Genomic DNA, 14,045 nt, shown 5'->3' with positions numbered 1-14,045 from the left:
CAGCACCCTGCCCAACACTTGGCTGTTGCCCAGTAGTACAGAAAAATCCCTGATGGCCCAGCCCCGGAATATCAGGCAGTGTAACTCAGTTGCTCAGGGGGATCCTCCCAACAGGTCATTGTGCTGCCTTTCTTCTTGGTCAATATTCTATGGCAGCCTTCCCTGCGTTTTTCCTGTAATCTTGAAGGCAATATCAAGGTAGGCAGTGAAGAAAAAGCAAAAGTTCAAGAATGAAGGAGAAACCAGACATTGCTTTTATTTTGTTAGGCTGTTAGGACAATAACAATTTAGAAGAAAATTCCTTTTACATCAGTTACGCATAAGGGAGAATAAAGGCCACGAAGTAATTCAGTCCCTTCATTGAATGAGTACTGATTTTGAGAAACCTCAGCTTCCCAGCAGGCCTGTAGCTCACACTGGAGCATGGTCTGCTTGAGACTTACCCAGTTTTCCAAAGAGCTCCACTCCTAGAGCAGCATAGATGAAAAAGAGGAGCATGAAAAGCAGTCCGAGGTTTCCCACCTGAAAGCAAATGGCATGGTCAGCCCACCCCAAAGCCTATTTCATCTGTACAGGCAAGTGTTTCTATCTTTCAAAGCTTGACGAGAGCAACAGCAAATTCCCAGTGTAAAAATGCAAGCAAACAATTGCTCAACACTTGGGAAATCACCAGTGATGACACCAGTTGCAAATGGACTTGAAGGATACTTTTTTCCCAGTTGCCTCCACTCCAGCACAAGCTCTGTCCAGGGCTGACTGAAGGGTGCAGTTTCTGGGCCAGGTGAAAACAAGCACATGGGAGCAGGGGTGCAGAAGGTAAAGCCAGTTTGGCTGGGTGAAGGACCAGCTAAGGATTACAGCATAGAGACGTGAACTGTAGTGCTACATACCCCACCAAACTGTCCAAGTCCCTTGAAGTTATACTCATGTGAAGAGTGCAATAGCAGTGCTCTAAAAAGACAGGGACACAGGTACACCAGCTTGTGCCATGAATCAGGCAGAGCATGGTGGGGCAAAGCAGCAGCCACGTGTGGAGGTTACAGCAGGGCTTGTGGAAGGAGTAGGCAAGCAGGAAGGAACAAGGGTAAAGAGGTCCTCTTGAAACGTGTGGAGAGGAGCAGGAGAAGAGAGAACAGAAGCCTATGAAGGAGCCAAGAAGGGAAGCAGAACTTCCTTTGCAACTCATTAATAATAGGTCAAAGGCTGATTTCTGGGCCTCCAGCAGCTGCTTTTTGGACCCCCCCCCCCCCCCCCCAATGCAAGGATTGTTACTTTGTGGTGCACAAGGCAGCAGTGCCACCAGCAACATGGACACTGCCCCCAAGTCCTTACTCTCCCAAATCACTGCTTGCTTCTGGATCTCCTGCCTCCCAGCATGTGGGGCAGCCGAGTTATATGTGAGGAGCAGGAGGGGGTTTTGGGAGAGGTAGGCTGAACAGTAACAGAAAATGCCAGTAACAGCTGGTGGAACAGGAGAAGGCAGGAGAAATTTTAGGACCTAACAGGCATATGGGTGTTTTTGAAAAACTGAACCGTGTCCAGTCTGAATGCATGTGGCCACTGGGCCTTTGTTAGCATCAGCCACTCCAGAAATCTAATTTAGTCATTGCAACTGCTGTGCCATCCAAAATCAGGGGAGAAGCGAATGATTCAGCCCACCCACTCCCCTGGGCTGCCAGATCCTGGCTCCCTACATACTCAGTGGAAGGAATTATTTCTGATTACTAAATTGGACACCATGTAAATGCTCTGAACACACACCTCTGGGTCTGTGACTACAGGGTATTAAGAAAAAGAAGTTAATAAAACTTAGCTAAGGGCTAAATTTCCAAACGGGTCTTTAAAATTAAAGCTCTATTCACTATTAAGAATTGTTGCAGTATAACAAAGACAGGAAGGGAATTGAAACAGGTCAACTGGAGATGCCATATATGCCATTAGCAAGCCAAAATCCCTGATGTGAGTCTGTGCTCTAGGAACATAAAGAGAAAGGTCAAGAGAAGGACAAAGCACAAGGGAAAGGACAGCTTATTTTAAACTGCCTCTTTCGGCAAAGCCGATAAATCTTGGAGAATAATATTACAGATAATTCAATTGTCCCCTGAAGACTCAGTGTATAAAATATGGAGTCTAAATTCAATCTTTTAACAGTGAAACTGGGGAAATTTTAGCCCTGTTTTAAGTGCAGATTTTTATACAACTTTAACTATGGAGTGATTTTTGATCCCTCTGTTATGTAACTTTATTAAATAAAGCCAACCTGCTACAGGAGGAAGCAAAAGCCAATCAATAGGAACTGGCTTGATCATAAGTTTTGGTGCTGCAAGGATTAACCACTACTTGGTATTACCTTCCAGGAAATACCTAGAGGCCAGACCTTTAGACATCTGCTTGTGAAGGTTTTGTTGCAGATATTGACCTCCAAAAGACCTGACCTATCATCTTGGTTAGCAAAGGAGCTGTAGGTGAATGTGAGAGAGAAAACCAGAATTTATAAAGTATGGAAGAATATACTTGTGGTTTGTGGCTAGGACCAGACAGCAGGGCTCAGAAGTTTGAACTGTGGTCCCAGCTGTACCTTTTGCTATCCTAAGCAAAAACACTTCACTGTCTGATGACCCGGTTTCTCCATCTACATGACAGGGATATGAACATTTCCTCCTCTCCTATTTATTCTTTATATTTTGGGGGTAGAAGTTGAGTGTCACCATTTAAGTGCATTACACTGCAGAGTCCTCTTACTGAGGGCTTCTAGATACTGCTTCAGCCAGCTCTTAATATCTGTGCGCTGCATTTATCTGGGTTGCAGAACAAACACGCCACAGACATGCAGATGCTGGATCTGGAGACCTGCTTTGTTCCAGATACTTGCCTGAGCAAAACAGCTGTGTGGCTCCTGGAATGGAAAAGAGCAAGGTGCAAAGAAGCTGAGCTGAGCCAGCTTGGGGCCACAGAGCCAGAACTAATAAACGTTACTGTCCCAAAGCTTCCTGCCGTTAAGAACACCCTTAATCTCCTGTTCTTTTCCATTCTATCTCAACCCCCAACTATCCTGGATGACAATATTATTATATGTCCTATATATGAATTATATTATTATTAGACAAAAATACTAATTAGTATTGTATAATGAAAAGCATGAGAGATCAGACAGAGCACAGGATCCAGAAAAGAACACAGTTTCCCCCTCGCTTTTGTGCCATGAGATTCCACTAATTCAGATAGGCATTTATGTCACCAACATCAGAAGTAAACTCCTTGGGTAACTACTTACACTGTTTTCAGATTGATTCTCAGCTCTGCATCACTCACTGAGACTGCACATTAGCTGAGAAATCAACTGACAAATTCCCGTATATTTTGATATCATGCAAGATAGCTGCCTGCTCAGGGCCTGCCAGGAGAATGGTCTGACATATGATCAGTAGAGCCACATGGTGCCATTACTCCTTGCTTAACAATTCTCTCTAGAGAATCCAAAAGGAAGGGGACCAGTCTCCCTTGCTGCTCATCCATCACAGAGGATCCTCACAGTGGGCTTGAAGCCTGTGTAAAGCACCGTGTCAGCATCTCATTCGGCAACAGCTGCGGCTCACAGCTCATGAAATCCTTCTGTCTAGCTGTCTTGCAGTAGACACTTAACTGCCGGCTGTGTGAGCCACAACAGAGCGCGTCACTGCTTCTCATATATGAGAGGCTTAGAAACACAAAGGGATCCAGGAGGAGAAAGAAAGAAAAGAAAGTAGAAAGGGGGCAGCACTGGCTAAGAAAAGGAGTGACAGGAGTGCAAATGAAAGAGGATGGGAAAAGGGGACAAATATGCAAATAAAAGGAGGTGAAAAGGGGACACGTGGGGAAGGGTGAGAGGGGCAGAGACACAAAGACCTCCTTTCCTCCTGAAATGGCTGCCAGTCACCCTCCCCTTCTTATGGAGAGGAGATGGGGAGCTTTGGACTAGCCGCAAGTGGTAGACACTAGCTAGACATGATGGGAAGAAATCTGCCCTTATCCAGGAATCAAGCCTTATTTCATTCACCCACTGGAGAAGAGAGACATGAGATGTGCTGTACACCCATGACTGACATGAAAATTTGGACATCACTTTCAGGCCACCTCTGAGGCTCCACAAGAATCAACCCTTTAGAAAAAGGGTGCATGGCAGGGCAGTTGGACTAGATAACCTTTAAAGGACCCTTCCAACCCAAACTATTCTATGATAAAAGGAGAGTCTTCGGGGAAGCTGGTCTGTTTTACCTGTGGCAGGGCTTGAACAACTGTATCCAGCAGTGCTCGCATCCCTGTGGCCATCTTCAGTAGCTTCAGAACTGCCACAACAAGCACAAGAGAAGTGTCACTTAGACTGAGCTCAGAAGGTCCATCCTTTGTGTGATTTACTAATGGCAGTATCACAAGACAGATGTCCTGTCTTCCCTTGCATTAGAAAAACTCCATTGGCCCCCTTTCCTCTTTGACCACTTCTTTTGACTGTACAACCCCAGTGGTTCCTTCTCCTCTAGTGCTTCTTACTAAACACCCTGTTTCTGCCACCCGTGACTATCGGGCTTCTTCTGCTTCACCCAGACAGTTTGGACAAGAACTCTTTTTATCCCAGCATTGTGTATCAATTCTCCCTCTGCTCTGGTTTTTCATTCCATCAGTTTCTCTTCCTCCAGCCACCATCTGTTAAGGCAGCTTAGCACATCTTGGCCATCACCAGGAAGATTCAGTCCCCTCCCTGTGCAAAATTTAACCCGCTTGGTGGCCACTTCTCCAAACACCGCTGCCACACTTGCCCTATAAAAGAATAAGAGGGAAAGTTCAGCTCTCACATGATCTGCTCACCCTCCTGGTCCTTCACCTCCTGTTAAAACCACTGCATCTAAATGCCTGGCTTAAGGAAGTCAGAAAACCTTAGTCTCTAGGCTGTCCTCTGTCACATCCTCTGCCTTCCTCACAGAGCTAGGGACAGGGGGAGTCACTGCTGAAAGAGTCATGGCACCAAGTCCCACTCCATGGACACCTACACCCCTGCCTCTGGCCAATGTCTCTCTCACCCCGGGCAATGCGCAGCACCCTCATGATCCGGATGATAGTGGGGTTAATTGGGAGAGCAGCATTGATCTCAATCTCTTCCAATGTGATGCCCATGACAGACAGCAGCACAATGGCCAGATCTAGCTGGTTCCACCTTAAGAAGAAAAATTGAAGAGAATAAAGGAAGATGGAATTTTTCCATGTCCCTAAAAAAGAAAGTGATATGTCTCCACTTTAACCTAAATATTTATGTATGAATTCAAGGTCCTGCTCTGAGTCAGCCTACATGGGCTTTTGCAGACAGTTTCACTTTGCACACACCCTGAGCAGCCAGAGGCAAGCCAGCCTGATCTGAAGGCATAGAGCTGTGTTACTATGGTGCTACCCTTTGACTAATGGGCTCAGCTTTTTACAGCCTTACTACCTGGAATCACCTTCATTATATACATTCTGCTTCAGCATGCTCCCAGTTTGCCTCAAGAGCAGGGAAAAAATGGCGCTCTAACCCCTCCTTCTTAGCTTTCTAGCCTAACCAGCAGATCCCAACCAAAAGGCAGTTTTTGGACAACTCTTACTATTGCCTAGGCATTGCAGCTCATGCAGGCTGAGGCTAAGTCCATGCTCTGCAGAACTGGGAGGCAGTCAGGGAACTCTGCTACCACTCCAGATAGGGATCCATCCTCAAAACCTCCACCCCAAACCCAGTTGTCCCACAGTCACAGTTGACATAACCCTCTGCTTACCTGTCTTTGAAAAATCTCCGCAGACCAAATGCCACCAGCTTGAGGACTGCCTCCAACACAAAGACAGTGGTGAACAGGTAGTTGCAATACTTGAGGGCGGTCTCCAGGGACTGCCAGCAGAAAGAGAGGGTAAAGAATTGAGGCAAAAGCAACATCAAGCACATAACCTGTGGGGAGACTTTCCTGAGTGCCAACAATTCACTAGGAGGTGGAGAAGCTGCCCCATGCATCCTACCTACTTGAAGGTGAAGGCTGCCTACTAAGGGCAACCACCAGCTGGCCCCTCTGTCCCGTGTTGCTCCCAGGATCAGTAATTGCTCCTTTATTTTGCACTGCTCAGCATAACAGGGAGGAGACAACTGTTGCAAGGAGAATCCACCGAGTACCATCAGCCTCCTCTTCTGCCAGTAGCTGATGCCACCTGGACACCACCATGTTAATGGCACTGGCATAGCTATCAGCCAGCAATGAGGCATGAAGATTACTCCGGTTGTGGATACATGTCACTTCCTATGGGACCAAAACCCTCTGTGCCTTAGTCTGGAGCAGGCATATGTCATATCTCTTAGCTGTTGGGCTTCTGATTCTTTTATGTGCTGACCCTTCTCCACCACCAAGGACCAGTGTGCACAGCGCGCAGCATTTGGTGGTACTTCATACTGGAAGGGTTCAAAGTGCTTTGGCAAGATTCTTTAGCAGAGCCTGACAGCAGGCTGGCATGGCTGGACCTGCAGGAAGGAGCTGAGGAGTAAGGAAGAGGAGTGACTTGTTCAGGAACAAAGGACCGATGTGAGGATGACACTAGATAAAGGTTGAGAGTTCCTGCATAGTAAAACTGGCACCATCAAAGGCAAGATAAAAGCTGGGCAGTTGGGGAAGACAGGCAGGCAACAGAGGAGCCTGGCAGTGGATTTGAATGAGGACGGACAGATTCAGTTCCTGATCAAAGCCTGAGCCACCTTGGACAGCATCTCCTCAGACACCACAGCTGCCACCTAAACCAAGGGTCTCCTGAAGAGAAAACTGAAAAGCCACCGGGCAGATATCATGATGAATGCTTTGTCTACGTATGGAGGCAGAAAGTTGCCTTGATATATCCAGCATACAATTTTACCATCAAAGGCATCTAGAGCTTTGCCAGGAACACTGAGAAGTATGTGGTCTTCCCCAACCAAAGAAAAAACTTATTTGGCCTTCAAAGCCCTTTACTGGGAATCACCCCCTGTAGCTGAGAGAGGCTCTGCTCAGTGCTTTGTCCCTGCAGCTTCTCTTATGGAAAAAAGGCAGCTCAGTAAAGATATCCCATCCCGTGACACACAACTAGCCACTTTAGTCCTCTCAGCTCAGGCCATATGGCAGGGGAATTGGACTGACATTTGGAAATCTGATGCAAAGCCTGAAGCTCCCAGGACACTGCTGCTTCCACCACTCCTCCTGTTAGGATCCAGGGGAACATACAGAGCAGACCAAGCAGCTAAATTTGTGTGACCCACATATCCATTTAATAATATAAAGCACAGAGACTTGATTGCACCATGCTTTCTAGGGGTCCAACTCTTGCTTAGATGCCTTCTCTTTCATGATTTTAATGGATAACAAGTAGGGGCTACCTTTCTGGATACATACAAAATTCTTCATATAATTTTGCCTCCTACATTAACTCTTGCAACACTGTAACAGTATTTTTTAGAGACACTCAGTGTCCTACCTATGCTGGTGGGCAGTAGTCATCAGAGAGCTGTAGCGAAATAACATAATGACTAGAGGCAGGGCTTATCTCCATGATCTCACTCACCACAGGTTGGTTGTAGTGCTCCAAGGACATAGTGACCACGTTGAGGCAGATGATGAAAGTGATGAAGATGTCCAGATAGTGGCTGGTGCAGACCGAATGAATAAGGAGGCGTATAGGGCAGTAGGTAGCATAATACGGCAAACGCTGCGCCTCTTCAGTGGAAAGAGGGAGATGGGCAGAGTTAGGAAGAAATTGGAAGAGAGAGAGAAATGGGTAAGAAACACTGAGGAGAGAGCAAGCATAAGAGTGGTGATAGGTGTTGAAAGAAAAGGGAATGAAAGTGGGAGAAAGAATACGAAAGGATAGGTAAAAGAGGGGATATAGGAAGGAGGAAAAGAATGCAAAACAGGAGGAAAGAAGTGGGGAAAAAATAAGTAGAAAAAAAGACAAGGAAAGGAATGCTAGAAAGAAAATCTGTTAGTCTGTGTTTGTGGGAATGGTGCTAAATCAGCATTTCATGCCTCGACAAATTACGATCACAAATGATAAAAGGGAGCAGATGGTTCCAGGAGAGGCCCCGGGGTGTCACAGGAGAGAGGGGAAAAACTAGAGCAGAGGAAGGGAAAGCATGGCCACAGACTGGAAATGGAAGAAAACCATCAGTCTGGGGTAGTAGGGATGATTTCTAGGGGAAAGTATGCTTTTGGAATTTTTGTCTAAAGGCAATACAGAAAAGGACAGAAACACCAGGAAGAGGGCTTGCTTCACCACAGAGGGGCTGGGACCCCAAGGAGCAACACTGCAACATTGATGGAAAGAGACACGAACAAAACACAGGGATCTTCCTCTCTTTCTTCCCTTCCCTCTTCTTTAAATTTGGATTTAAACACAAAGGATCATCTGTCCAGGTCTTCCCCCAAACACCAGCTGGGTTGCCAGAAGCCTAGGTGGGTCTATCCCAAGCCCAGGAGGTGTACGGATGGTATGCATGCCCTGTGCAGGCCAGCACGTGCACAGGAGTATTTTTGGTACACATTATCTCCCAAGGGGAAGGGTGCTAAAACCCCAGTGGCTTCTCCAGAGTCCCAGCAGACCTTGTCAGCCACCCCTCTTCCCCAGGTCACCCTGGTGAGGTGCATAGCGACACGGCAGTGGTGTGGGGAGGAAGGCTGAGAGCGCAGCCACAAGCGATGCATTTTGGAGACTGGTCCGTTGGGAAAGAAAAAGAAGAGGAGAAGGTTTTTCTCAGAAAACCTTGGCCTACGAACCGACCAAACACTTAGGCTGTGCCTTACTCCGTCGCTTCTTCTCCAAGCGGCGCAGGCGCTTCTCCTCCCGCCGGCGCGCCTCCTCGGCCTCCTGGTGCTGCCGACACTTGTGGAAGTTCTCTACCACCACCCCCACAAACATGTTGAGCACAAAGAAGCTGACAATGAGGAGGAAGGAGATAAAGTAGAGGAGCATCCAGGGGTTGTTGTTGGTCACCGGCTGGAGGAGGAGAGAGAACAGAGGTGGTCAATTGGTTGGATGTGTGGTGGTATGGAAATTATGGGGGTGGAACCTGCCATGGTAATTGGCTGCTGGGGAGGGGGGTGTGTGTATGAAAATCAGGGGACTGAGCTGGGAAGAGCTGGGGCTAGAGGCAAGGCAGTCAGCCAGAAGGCTGACTGGATTTTGGCATCAGCTGGCGATTGGTGGAGTGAATGGGAGTCAAGGGCAAGGCTAAAGGCCCGCCTACACAGATTCACCCACAATTCAGGCACAACCCCAGCTGCAGGTCAAATACAACACCAGTATGTGGTAAATGGGTGGTCCAGGCACCAGGAACACCTTTGGCTCAAGAAAAGTAGGCACCACACCCACACACCACCAAAATGGCAACGAGACTGGAATAGAAATGTCATTCAGGCTCAGAGAGGAAGGAGGCCCTGACCTTGACTGGGCCTCACAGAAAGCCTACAAAGCCAATGGTGACATACCTTGTGCAGAGGTTCAGAGTTAAATGGAGCATCATCCCTGAGGTTTAAGCCTGTGGTACTGCATCCCATGGCAGGTGCCTACACAGGACACTATCAAGGTCATTGCCTTAGCAGTAGAGGAGTAGGGATGCAGTGGGCAGCAGCCCAACAGTCCCTGATTACAGGGTATTAAAATAACCATCTGTGGGCCAGGAGGGAGCCAGCATGCCATGAAAGGTACATGGCATTGTTGCTCTGTCATTACAAATAGATAAAGACCTGCTGTGAGATCCAAACTGAGTAGAGGGTGAGAATTACTACAGACACCCACTGCACAGTCACAGCTGTACCTCCCTGCATGGACCAGGAATGACCCTGGCCCCTTGCAAATAGGTGAGCAAAGGATTCAGAAGGGCCCTGGAAGGGACTTTTGGTTTGAGGGAGGTGTCTGTAGTAGGATGTTAAAGCATGCTTCTGCCTTACTAGCCCAAGGAAAGTGAAAAAGGTCCTTGCACAAGGAAGTCTTCATACCTGCTGATCAACAGCCACAGCATCTAGTCCATTATACATAATATTGACCCAGCCATCTTTGGAAGCCAGAACAAAGAGGGACATCAGAGCCTGCAACATACAAAGCAAAGCAGATATGGAGCAGGTGCATCTGGCAGGCTGGGAAAAAAAAAAAAACCCATGGTTTACGCTCTAACACACACAATATTGAAATACTCTTCCTGCCTGTGTCTCCGCACACATCAAAACCTGCTCCTTTCCCTGTGGAGGAGAGGGAGGGAGGAACAGGAAGCCATGTTCGGCCAGACCCACCAGAGGAGAGAGGTTGTGAAGAACATCTGCTTCACAGCAGGAGGAAAAAGAAAAATCAAGCTCTCTGCTGCCACCACTTTTCTTTTCCCTGCAACCTGTAAGCACCATCCTGATATCAACCCACTAGTGACACAGCTTCTTCATGGATACACACGCCAAATAACCGCCCCTCCTGGCCCAGGGATCAGGCTCTCCAGGCACTGCATCTGAGCCCTTGAGGAGGGGTACGTATAGGAGGAGACAAACCCTGTGCTGGGTTCCCATCAGAGACGGGCTGTGGGCACACTCACCTGTCCCAGGTTGTCAAAGTTATACTTGTGGTGCACCCATTTGTAGTTGGCAGCCACGCAGTCAGACCGGTTGGTGATGTTCCTGATGTCAACTCCCAGGCAGTGGTAGAATTTGCCCTTGAAGAGCTGCAGGAGGAGACTGACCCCATCAGACCCTTTCCCCACAGCATTCCCCATGTTCCCTGGGATGTGCAGAAGCTCCTGAGATAGTGCATGGGCTGCAAGGTTACAAGCCAGGTGGAGCATGACAGGTAGGGAGGACCACTAACACAAGGTAGAACAGAGGCTCAAACACTGCTAAGGAACCAGGGTCCCACTTGTAAACTTGGCTTTTCAGCCTTCTCCATTGCTCCAGGCTAGCAGTAACTGTAAGCCCTTACCATCTGACGGCCTTTAGGGCAACTTATCTGGGTGCAGTTAGAGCCACTGGCCCAAAAGAAAAAAAAAAAACAAACCAACAACTTCTGTTCAATCCCCAAGAGTCATCTCCCCTCCCTCATTCGCAGTTACTGAGAGAGATGAAGGGGAAAGAAGATCTCATCTAAGGGTAAAGAACCAGAAAAAAACATCTCAGATTTTTTTTTTCCCCACAAAGCTGCACTGCACTGCTGTGGCTCTTCTGCCCAGGGCTCATTTCCCCATATGGAAGGCACTGGATTGTGCATTTGTACAGATGCATCAGAGTAGACTAAGTATAGCTCATTCCCTGAGATGGAAGTAACACCCACGCCCTTGCTCCTCTGCAACTCAACAGCCAAAAATAAAGAGGATTAAATAAAAAAATAAAAGAAGGTTGTGGGTGGATTTAGGCCTCAGTAAGGGGGAGAAACAGAGCTGACTGGAAGCAGGGTTCGTGCAAGTGAAGAGCTGCATGCCCTTGTGGTGTGACATGGATGTGCCCAGCGAGCCCTGTGCTATGCCAGCCCTGGGCTCTCCCTATAAAGTTGACCCAAGCCCTGATCCAGCTCCTTCCAGGTGTGAGCTTTAATTCCTGTCTCATACATCCAGCAACACCTGCACTCACTGCACACCTGACTGTCCTTGCCAAAGGCTGTGGGGACGTTACGTTGGGAGCCAGCTCATGGAAGAGGGGAGGTGCAGAAAATTTCCTGGCTTGCCTGTCCCTCCTGCTCTGCTTGGTTCCCTGGGCCTGTTGTAGCACCTGGGAGTACTGGTGCCCATGGTAGGGAGGAGAGGTGTGGGGGCATGTGGGCTGTTTGATGGGCAGTAACAACCTACCTGCACACCCAGGATGCCAAAGATGATGAAGAAAGCGCAGCAGATGAGAACGATGTTTCCTATGGGCTTGAGGGAAGAAATGAGTGTCTCCACCACCAGCTTCAGGCCAGGGGCTCGGCTGATGACTCTGGAAGGGAAGGAAGGGGAGGGGTGACAGAAGGACAGGGCAGGGATGTTTGGCCTAAGCTAAACATTTTCAGCAGCAGTGGGCCCCTGCTGTCCGTGTGCAGTGACCCATCAGTGGAGATCACTCTCCTGTGACTAAAAAGCCTCTTCTGTCCCATGGGTTGGTTGTCTGATGAGATACCTCCAGGGCCAAAGCCATAAGGCTACGGGGAACCTTCCTGTGGCTTATGGCTTGTCAAAGACCACACTTTGCCTGGCACAGTGGGATCTGACTCTGGGACCCTTCCCGGGGAGGCCTGGTGGGAAGAGGGGGCCAAGCAGGGCTCGGTGGGGCTCTGACCGGAGCGGACGTAAGGTGCGCAACAGCCGGAGGACTCGCAGCACCCCCAGGATTTTGGCGCCGCCAGCAGAGGCCACCGAGACCACAATGTCAATGAGAGACACAAAGACCAAGAAGCCATCCAAGATGTTCCAGCTGCTGCGGAGATAAGCCTGATCCCCAAAATACAGGCCTAGAGAGACCACCTGCAAGAGAGGGGAGAGGAGAGGGGGTTAAATGGCTCCTCTCCATGTTGCCTGCTAAAGGGCAGCTGTAGGGAGAGGGGGAGGATGGGGAACAGTTATCAACTCCACATGGCACTGCAGTGTCATCTCATCATCTTTTCCTTTCACCTGGAAGGCGACGAAGGAAAATGTCTTTGTGGAAAGTGGTGGCACATAACTCAAGAAATAAAAGGGCTGTGGTGTCTTCTCACCTTTCCTCTGCCTCCCTGAGCAACAGGACACTGTAGGGGACATGCAGAAAACCTTTCCCCGCTATACCACAGACATGGGGCAAGTCTCCCAGTCCAGAGATCAGCTGGGAGGTAAAATTGGGCACCAAAACTCATACTTTGTCTCCTAAAATGGTGGTTTGATTCTCAGCAGTTCTCAGCACCAGCAGGTGCTACAGACATTGCTAGCTTTGGGGAGAGCTGAACACCCTGGCAATCAAGGCCATAATTTAGGTATGAATTTTAGGGAGTTTAAGTTCAGGCTGGGGCTCTCTTTAACCAGTTTGGGACTCTCTCCCAATCACAAGAGGGGAATAGCAAGATTTCCCTATTGTCATAAATAGCTTAGACACCTATTAAATAATTATCTCAACAAAGAGCATGTTATTCATATTGTTGTTACTTCCCCCATTCTTGCTCCAGGAGGAAGGGTACAGACATTGTTACAAAATCTGTACCTGGAGGCCAGCTATTCCTCCCAGATACTAAGATCCCTTTGGATTTAAAGCCTAGAACAAACATACCCTCCACGACTGACAAGAGGGAACTCAACCCCAGGCAGTATCTGCCTTTACCAAGGTAGGGAGAAGGACTGGCACACTGAAAAGAGGGAGAGATTTTAGAAGGTTGCTGAACAAACATGAACCATCTTGTTCCTGACACTGGGAAAAAGCTCTGAGCTGTTCATCACCACAGTAACTTACCTTCAGTGTCATCTCAGCTACAAAAATTGCTGTGAAAATGTAGTTGGACACCGTGAGAAAGATTCTCTCCTAGGAAGAAAAAAAAAAGGGAAAACAAACAGAAAAAGACCTTAAGTCTATCTTGACTTCTCCTTGATCTGAAAGATGGGGGAAATAAGAGAGGTGCCTTTGGCAAAGGCCATTGCTGTGCAGCTTTCAGCTCACAGACCTTGGCTCAACCCTGTGCCACAGCTGGGACAGGATCCTACGCAACTCCACAAGAGCACAGTGGATGGGATTTGCAATGCATCCTGCAAATCTGGTTTCAAGGCACTCTTTGCTCTGTTCTGCTGGTGGTGCTCAGTCCTGACCTGCTGTGCTGACCTGGGACTCCTTCCCGAAGGTCTGTGGAACACTAACCTCTAGACTGTGTGTAAGTGCAGTAGAGTCTGGCTGTCAGCTAAGGCAGACATGCAGAAAAAGCCATTTCACTTGCCAGCTTGACCTATCTCCAATACAGCTCAAAAGTAGCATACATGAATGATGACATGCCATTCCTACAGAATGGAAGTTACTTCTATATTTTAGCTCCCACTGTCTGTCCCTTTGCCAGTCACCTCTTAACTGCAGGTGCCTGGGGGA

At 48.2% G+C, this 14,045-nt stretch overlaps 1 protein-coding gene across 2 annotated transcripts in view; it reads right to left on the bottom strand.

Annotated features, from left to right (window-relative positions):
* Positions 1–14,045, bottom strand: part of CACNA1I (calcium voltage-gated channel subunit alpha1 I) — an 89,982-nt gene that overhangs the window by 13,412 nt on the left and 62,525 nt on the right. For both annotated transcript variants that reach the window (XM_075077672.1, XM_075077677.1), the window contains exons 18-28: positions 13,425–13,493; positions 12,288–12,472; positions 11,822–11,948; positions 10,583–10,708; positions 10,002–10,091; positions 8,808–9,000; positions 7,573–7,724; positions 5,778–5,887; positions 5,055–5,188; positions 4,255–4,325; positions 444–522 (exon numbers count right to left, since the gene is read on the bottom strand). In XM_075077672.1, the coding sequence (XP_074933773.1) occupies positions 444–522; positions 4,255–4,325; positions 5,055–5,188; positions 5,778–5,887; positions 7,573–7,724; positions 8,808–9,000; positions 10,002–10,091; positions 10,583–10,708; positions 11,822–11,948; positions 12,288–12,472; positions 13,425–13,493 (1,336 nt within the window). The remainder of the gene's footprint in view (positions 1–443; positions 523–4,254; positions 4,326–5,054; positions 5,189–5,777; positions 5,888–7,572; positions 7,725–8,807; positions 9,001–10,001; positions 10,092–10,582; positions 10,709–11,821; positions 11,949–12,287; positions 12,473–13,424; positions 13,494–14,045) is intronic.

Source organism: Phalacrocorax aristotelis, chromosome 1, assembly GCF_949628215.1.
Source record: "Phalacrocorax aristotelis chromosome 1, bGulAri2.1, whole genome shotgun sequence".
Taxonomy (NCBI): Eukaryota; Metazoa; Chordata; class Aves; order Suliformes; family Phalacrocoracidae; genus Phalacrocorax; species Phalacrocorax aristotelis.
Note: the sequence above shows the minus strand (reverse complement) of the source record. Positions and strands in the feature narration are given on the sequence as shown.